At 47.6% G+C, this 8,569-nt stretch overlaps 1 protein-coding gene across 2 annotated transcripts; it reads right to left on the bottom strand.

Moving 5' to 3' along the window:
• Window positions 1-1,439: 1,439 nt before the first annotated feature.
• On the bottom strand, window positions 1,440-8,110 carry FAM78B (family with sequence similarity 78 member B). 2 transcript variants are annotated; one of them, XM_081867378.1, is made up of 2 exons: window positions 7,842-8,110; window positions 1,440-4,319 (listed from the first exon to the last, which is right to left on the bottom strand). In XM_081867378.1, the coding sequence occupies exons 1-2, from the start codon at window positions 8,102-8,104 to the stop codon at window positions 3,797-3,799; spliced, it is 786 nt and encodes a 261-aa protein (XP_081723504.1). In that variant the 5' UTR covers window positions 8,105-8,110; the 3' UTR covers window positions 1,440-3,796. The 2 variants fall into 2 exon arrangements, with proteins under 2 accessions (XP_081723504.1, XP_081723505.1); XM_081867379.1 differs by lacking the exon at window positions 7,842-8,110 and adding an exon at window positions 6,699-6,854.
• Window positions 8,111-8,569: the final 459 nt, after the last annotated feature.

Raw genomic sequence — 8,569 nt, 5'->3', positions numbered from 1 at the left:
GAATTCCTGGAGAACAGGCGAAGTCCCGGCAGACTGGAGGAGGGCAAATGTTGTCGCTATTTTCAAAAAGGGGAAAAGAGAGGACCCAAATAATTACCGCCCAGTCAGTCTGACATCAATACCAGGGAAGATTCTGGAGCAGATCATTAAGCAAACAGTCTGTGAGCACCTAGAAAGGAATGCTGTGATTACCAATAGTCAGCATGGATTTCTGAAAAATAAGTCATGTCAGACTAAACTGATCTCGTTTTTTGACAGAATTACAAGCCTGGTAGACGAGGGGAACGCAGTGGATGTAGCCTACCTTGATTTCAGCAAGGCATTTGACAAGGTGCCCCATGATATTCTTGTAAAGAAGCTGGTAAAATGCGGTCTTGACTATGCTACTACTCAGTGGATTTGTAACTGGCTGACTGACCGAACCCAAAGGGTGCTCATCAATGGTTCCTCTTCATCCTGGAGAAGAGTGACTAGTGGGGTGCCACAGGGTTCTGTCTTGGGCCCGGTCTTATTCAACATCTTTATCAACGACTTGGATGATGGACTCAAGGGCATCCTGATCAAATTTGCAGATGACACCAAACTGGGAGGGGTGGCTAACACCCCAGAGGACAAGATCACACTTCAAAATGACCTTGACAGATTAGAGAACTGGGCCAAAACAAACAAGATGAATTTTACAGAAATGTAAAGTATTGCACTTGGGCAAAAAAATGAGAGGCACAAATACAAGATGGGTGACACCTGGCTTGAGAGCAGTACATGTGAAAAGGATCTAGGAGTCTTGGTTGACCACAAACTTGACATGAGCCAACAGTGTGACACGGCAGCTAAAAAAGCCAATGCAATTCTGGGCTGCATCAATAGGAGTATAGCATCTAGATCAAGGGAAGTAATAGTGCCACTGTATTCTGCTCTGGTCAGACCTCACCTGGAGTACTGTGTCCAGTTCTGGGCACCACAGTTCAAGGAGGACACTGACAAACTGGAACGTGTCCAGAGGAGGGCAACCAAAATGGTCAAAGGCCTGGAAACGATGCCTTATGAGGAACGGCTAAGGGAGCTGGGCATGTTTAGCCTGGAGAAGAGGAGGTTAAGGGGTGATATGATAGCCATGTTCAAATATATAAAAGGATGTCACATGGAGGAGGGAGAAAGGTTGTTTTCTGCTGCTCCAGAGAAGCGGACACGGAGCAATGGTTCCAAACTACAAGAAAGAAGATTCCACCTAAACATTAGGAAGAACTTCCTGACAGTGAGAGCTGTTCGACAGTGGAATTTGCTGCCAAGGAGTGTGGTGGAGTCTCCTTCTTTGGAGGTCTTTAAGCAGAGGCTTGACAACCATATGTCAGGAGTGCTCTGATGGTGTTTCCTGCTTGGCAGGGGGTTGGACTCGATGGCCCTTGTGGTCTCTTCCAACTCTATGATTCTATGATCTAGGGGTTTTAGTAGCTAAACATGATTCAGCAGGATGAAGTGGCAGCTAAAAAAGCTAAGGCAATTCTAAGCTACATCCACAGAAATATAGTGCCCAGATCACGACAAATACCCCTCTATTCTGCTCTGATCAGACCTGCCTGGGCACTTCAGCTGAAGAGCTGAGTGAGGAACCTGGAGACTAATGAAATCATAGCTCTAAAAGAGATGGGACTAGATGAAGAACTCAGTGGAAAATGTATCACTCTTTAGGAGTGCCAATCTCTGTTCACTTGAGAATTTAAATTCTTAAGGCCAGTAGCTGACCACTTGCAGAATTAGTGTGGGAATCCACAAAAAGGCCCCATGTGCTGTGCTATTATGGATTCTGCAACCAATTGTTTGTTATACAGCAATTCACAACATAAATCTTCAACTTCTGTTTATCTCTCATCTACATTTTCTATCTGAAGTAGTATGTTCACATTATTCTGGGAGTTAATGTCAGTAGTTTTGATCTTCTACACACTTTTCTACACTAATTTTGCTCAAAAGCCTTTTAATGCTCCATTTCCACAGTTGGAGAACCAAAAACCAAAGCTTGGAGCTATAGTCACTGATGCACTGTGTTCCTCCTCCCAGTTTTCCAGAACGGGTGTTGGCTGAGAGTCAGCAACAGAGCAGAAAGAGAAGTAAGCTGACTGCACATCTCTGGAGATTTCACAGGAGCTAAACTCCATAGGTTCTCTTCCCTTTCCTGCTAGGACACCATCACCATCATAAGCAAAGATGCTACCAATCTGTGGTTCTGACAAATGCTCAAGAGAAGTTCCCATTACCTTCCAATCTTCATTTATCCTACATAAAATCAAAAATTCCTCCTCAAATATGGGATGATCTAATAATACTTTCCTTAACTACATTAAATATGGGAAAGGAATAATTTTCAGAAAACCTTCCCTCTATGTCATGCATTTTCAAATAGGACAAGGACTTGGCAACCCAGATACAAATCCCCACTCAGCCATGAAGGTAATTTCATGATCTTGGACAAGTCATACTCTCTCAGCCTAAGCTACTTCACAGAGCTGTTGTGAAGACAAAATGAGGGAGCCATGTATGCCATCCTCCGTTCCTTGGAGGAAAGTGGGAAATAAATAAATAAATAAATAAATAAATAGGTCGGCCGGTCAGTCAGTCAGTCAGTCAGTCAGTGTCAGTGGCATCTAACCTTGTGAGTTTCTGTCCAGCTCTGACTGTCCATTAACAAGATAATGCTTTTGCTCCAGGTGGTGTTCTTTCTCCCAGTCTTTTCTCCACCATGAGCAAAACTGTCACTGATTGGGAGGATATAGAAAGAAGTAGTGTTTCCAGCATTACCCATTTTCCTTGTTCAATGGCAATCTCAATCTTCCTATGGCAGAAACAACATACCAAGATTGTTAGAATCCACCCCGCCCCCTGCCCCCCAAACACTGAGCAATATTGTGCCTGGGCTTTTCTGGGTGCCAGATATAACCCTTTCCCACTGTGCTGGAGAAACATACTGTGCACAGGCAATCTTCTGAAATACAGATTAACTGTGCTTGGATAAAAAGCAGAACTGGGGATGGTGTGTGGTTTTTCATTTTGTTTTGTTTTCAAGGTGTAGCCAGTTGATTTGCCTTGCATTTCACCCACAGCATAGAAAACTATGGCAGAACTCCTACACTTACAACTACTTGAAACACACCGAGAAACATGCAAAAGGTCTGAACCCGATGAGGCCGAATCAATTAGCCCCAGAAAGAGGGAGAGTGGGTGATATTATTGGTAGTTCAAAATGTGTTTTAGTTCAGCACCATGGACAGTTTCCTCGGGATAAAGCTGCACTTTCTACAAATGTGAAGCTTAACAGATGGCATTCTTGTCCCCCCCTTTGTAAACATTTTCTTCCTTCTAATGAGCAGGTGATAATATTGATTATCAATCAAAAATGCATAGGTATCATGTTGTGGGAATATGCCATCCCTTCCTGTCTTAACCCAAAGAGCAGGCATTGCACTGAATGTCTGGTAAGAACAGCCTCCAGGACTACATCTAGTTGGCTGGGAAGCAGCATTGGCCACAGGCACTGGAAATCAAACTCTGGATCTCTGTGTTTCAGCCTCTTTCCACATGAGAACATACTCAAAGTGTGAAACAACCTAAATCTTCCGAAGTCCATACGTCCAGCTACTCTACTGTGGCCTAGCACTGGCCATTGCGATCTCACGCTGTCTTGAAGAAACCCTCTTTGCATTTGTATCGCAAAAGGCAGGTGAACACAGAGGTCTTCTTTGGCTCAGTTATCCATGCCAGTGGTGGCAAAAGCCCTCATTGATACCATCAAGTGTATTTTTTATTTGGGTGGTATCACTACCAAAGGCGGTCCTCTTTTGGGTCTCCACATAAGGACCTGGGCATCATTGGCATTGGGTTTCACTAGTGCATTTGGTGGGATGGGTTCCATTCTGCTCAAAATTTTGGGCTGCTCCTGCTGAGTCCTCCCCACTAGCCGGGCTCGCTTGCCCAAGAGTTGCATGGGATCAACTTCAATGTCCACTCGCATCCTCCACTTTATAGTCTGCAAAATGATCTTTTCCTTGGTGGTCATATTCATGGCTACTAGCCACGTCGTAAAGCTTTGGTCCCGTTTGATCCTGGTTAGTAGTGGCACATTGCTGTCACTCACAGGAACAGCCCACGTTACGCTGGGGTAGAAATTGTCATTCATACTGACGGAGAACCTGGAGACCTTATTGGTGGGGCCAATCAAGGTCACTGTTTCTGTGGTGTTCCCATACCAGGGGTAGCTCACTCCATCAGAGTCACTGATGGCTTTTACACGCCCTTCTCTCAAGTCTGGAAGTTCCCAGCTTGACCTAGAGGGGCAAAGCAAAAACAAAATAAAAACATGGGTTAAGAGCTGTATTAACAGTTGCTAAGAATGTTTAAGAGCAAGAGGGAAGAGGGGGGAAATAGGAGGGCAAGGGGAATGAAAGACTAAAAATACAATAAAAGGTATAGAAAAAATACTAAAAGTGAGTCCTATGCTTCAGGCTGGATCTAAATGTATTTCCCAGGCCTGGAAAGATTAAAAACTACCACTCTAAATGGCAAAAGAGCTGAAGTAAAATGATGTACAACACTTCAGCAGCAGACAGCCTTCTAAGCAAATAGCTTTGGCTAGTATGTATTGATTGTGACACAACCTTCTCACATAGACAGCATCCCTTCACTGGCAACTTTTGCAACGATGCCACTGAAGCAGCAGGAAGCTGACTGTGCCCAACACTTTCAAGCACGCTAATACATCAACCTCAGGGATTCCAGTAGGAGGGATGGATTCAGGTTTGGATCCACTTTTAACTATCTACCCCATTTCACAGTATGAGAACAAAAGGGAACCCAAGAGAAAAGAGAGCAGGGATAGCAATTACTTTAGTGCTACACCAAGTGCATCGTTAACCTGTCCCCTTCTAATTGAACTGCTGCTAATCACTCTTCTGGTAAAGTGTAGTGCTGCTCTTTGACATACTACGTCACTCTCTAAAATAGGGATAAGGAACCTGTGGCCCTCCCAATGCTGTCGCCATCCAACTCTCATTAGGCCAATTGCCAGCGATGATAGGAGTTGTGATCCAGAAACATCTGGTGGGCCACAGATGTTTTCTGCTCTAAAATCTGACCTTCACACTAGGGGAACATAGAAGGCTATGCAGTAGATCTATGAGAACCCAACAGGGAGCACCCGCAAGAGCTTCTAAGATGCAGGTTCTCTCTCTCACACATGTGCATACCTCAATTTCTACCCCATTCCATTGTTCACTTAAATAACAAAGAGTCTTTCAGCACCTCCAATATTAATATATCTACTGTGGCAGGATCTTATTGCAACTGAAAAACAAACATTGTTCTGGACCAATGTCCTTTGGACAGATGAGACCAAAGTGGAGATGTTTGGCCGTAATGCACAGCACCATGTTTGGTGAAAACCAAACACAGCATATCAGCACAAACAACTCATGCCAACTGTCAAGCACGGTGGTGGAGGGATGATGACGCGGCAGCTAAAAAAGCCAATGGGCTGCATCAATAGGAGTATAGCATCTAGATCAAGGGAAGTAATAGTGCCACTGTATTCTGCTCTGGTCAGACCTCACCTGGAGTACTGTGTCCAGTTCTGGGCACCACAGTTCAAGAAGGACACTGACAAACTGGAACGTGTCCAGAGGAGGGCAACCAAAATGGTCAAAGGCCTGGAAACGATGCCTTATGAGGAACGGCTAAGGGAGCTGGGCATGTTTAGCCTGGAGAAGAGGAGGTTAAGGGGTGATATGATAGCCATGTTCAAATATATAAAAGGATGTCACATGGAGGAGGGAGAAAGGTTGTTTTCTGCTGCTCCAGAGAAGCGGACACGGAGCAATGGATCCAAACTACAAGAAAGAAGATTCCACCTAAACATTAGGAAGAACTTCCTGACAGTGAGAGCTGTTCGACAGTGGAATTTGCTGCCAAGGAGTGTGGTGGAGTCTCCTTCTTTGGCGGTCTTTAAGCAGAGGCTTGACAACCATATGTCAGGAGTGCTCTGATGGTGTTTCCTGCTTGGCAGGGGGTTGGACTCGATGGCCCTTGTGGTCTCTTCCAACTCTATGATTCTATGATTTGGGCTTGTTTTGCAGCCACAGGACCTTGCAGTCATTGAGTTCGCCATGAACTATATACTAAAGTATTCTAGAGTCAAATGTGAGGCCATCTGCCCAACAGCTCAAGCTTGGATGAAATTGGGTCATGCAACAGGACAATGATCCCAAGTACACCAGCAAATCTACAACACAATGGCTGAAAAAGAACAGAATCAAGGGGTTGCAATGGCCGAGTCAGAAGAGTGGGCCAAAATTCCTCCACAACGATGTGAGAGACAGATTAAGTCCTACAGAAAACAATTAGTTCAAGTTATTGCTGCTAAAGGTGGTTCTACAATTTTAAGACCTTCTAAAGAACAGATGATTATTGTCCTTAAGTGCAAAACCACAGAATTCAAAGAGGGTGTACTTTCTTTTTCCCATGATTGTATGTTCTATGCTGAACTGCCTTTGAACAACTGTTCAGAAACTTTCAAAATGTGGTGAGCAATATATGACTGGGAATGAGCCTTGGGCCTATCAGCAGCAATCTATGTCAGGGAAGACTTCAAAATGCTGGTCTTGACCTTTAAATCACAAATAGCCTTCATTCGATTTAAGGATCAACTCTACCTTTTGCATGGAGGCCACGTTCCCCACAAATGTCAAGCACAATGCCTTTTATCTGGTGGCAGTGTCACTGGGGAACTCCCACAATGCAACTGCTTCCCCAAAGAACCTTGCCAGGGCTGCCACAGTCTTTACTATCAGAAGGGGGGGGGGGAGGAGAGGGTGACAATTAACAAGCTGGCAAAGGGTTTCTTTTGTAGAATCTGTCATACATATGTTGCTACTATCCCTCAGCTCCTCATATGGGGGCAATCCATTGACTTCTCTTACAGAACTGCTGTAAGGATTTCTGAAATAAAAGTACAATACAATGTAAAAATCAAATATCATTATGATTGCTGATTAGGAAGGATAAGAGCTCAAGAGTATCAAGTTATTCCAAATCATCATGAGGCCCAAGACAACCACATGAAAAGGAGCTCCAAAGTGATGTTGAGTCTTCTAGCAACAGGAGGTAATTCACTGCCAGGACAGAACATTCACTTTCCTGATGCTACACTTAAAGGGGGACGTGTAGCTTTGCAGTGGTTGGCACAGCAGTGCACTGTCCAAGGTGCTTTCTTGCAGGAGGAGAAGGGTGCCTGGTGACTTGAGGACAGGTGCACTCACCTGCCCAGGTGGGCTCAATTAGCACTGCTCACAAAGGACCATGTTGCTGTAGGTGTTGGAGCATCGAAAGGGGAGGGGAAGAGACACCCACAGAGAAGCAGCTGAGGGCCAAGCTACATGAGAGGACAGAAGACCCGCAACTCACCAACCTCTCCCATTTTCACTTTTACTTGAGAGCTGCCACGGGGCTTGTATTTCAACTGTAGACATTTCAGCAATTTCCTCCCTGGGTTTGTTGCGATTTGGGCTGCTTGGCCCCAGAAAACTCTAGGCGAGGAGAAGCAGCCTTTGCCCAAGACAGCAGCTAAGGAAGGTGCTGCTCCCAAGGGCGCCGTCCCACCCCGCCCCCGGGCCGAGGGGGTGCTCTTGCTCCCGGGGGAGCCTCGGCCGGCCCAGCTGTCCTGCCCGGTGTCTTCCGCCGCGGCGGCCTCTCCCTTTGGGGTCCATGAGCGGGGGGGGGGGGCAGCCATCTTTGTGGGAGGGCGCAGGGTTCCTATGGCGACCCGGTGAGCCCCCCCTCTTCCCGGCGCCACTCACATGCCCAGGTCGCTGTAGGTGTTGTAGAACTCCATGTGGTTGCAGGCCTGGATCCAGCCCACCACCCAGGTGTGGCGCCGCGGGATGGGCGGCATGAGGACGCGCGCGGCGGCGCGGAAGTAGGGCGTCCGGTAGCGCAGCACGATGGGCGAGGTCTCCTCCAGGGCCGTGGCGCCCGGCTCGATGCACGCCGACACGTCCGACACCACGATGTGCTCCCGCCGCACGCGCGCCTTGCACGCCACGCTCTGCAGGCAGCCCATGGCCCGGACCCGCCGCCCCCGCTAGCCCGCCCGCCCCCCGGGGGCCCCCCCGCCGCCGCCCCCCGCCCGCCGCCCCCCGAGCATCGCAGCCCGCTGGCGGCTCCACCTGCTCGCCGGGCCCGCCACTCGCCGGCGGCTTCCTCTCCGACGCCGAGCAGGGCGCGCCGGGGACACGTGTGAGGGAAGGAGTCACGTGAAGGGAAGGAGAAGCGGGTCAGAGCAGCGGCGCCCAAGCGCGCAGGGCCGCCGCGGGGAAGGATGCTGGCGGCTGGGGACTCCCCAAGAGGCGCGGGCGGAAGCCGAAGGGAAGCCGCACAGGGTGCTGTTGGATGGGGGTGTGTATGTGTGTTAAAATATCGTTTTTATTGCTTTCGCCATTGTTTATTAAATTTCTATACCGCCCTTCATGGGAAGATCACAGGGCAGTTTACAGTATAAAAGCAACAACACACACATGACAAACAA

The sequence above is a fragment of the Podarcis erhardii genome (assembly GCF_964252035.2).
Source record: "Podarcis erhardii genome assembly, chromosome: 6".
NCBI classification, from domain to species: domain Eukaryota; kingdom Metazoa; phylum Chordata; class Lepidosauria; order Squamata; family Lacertidae; genus Podarcis; species Podarcis erhardii.
This window is presented reverse-complemented; position numbering and strand designations above follow the sequence as displayed.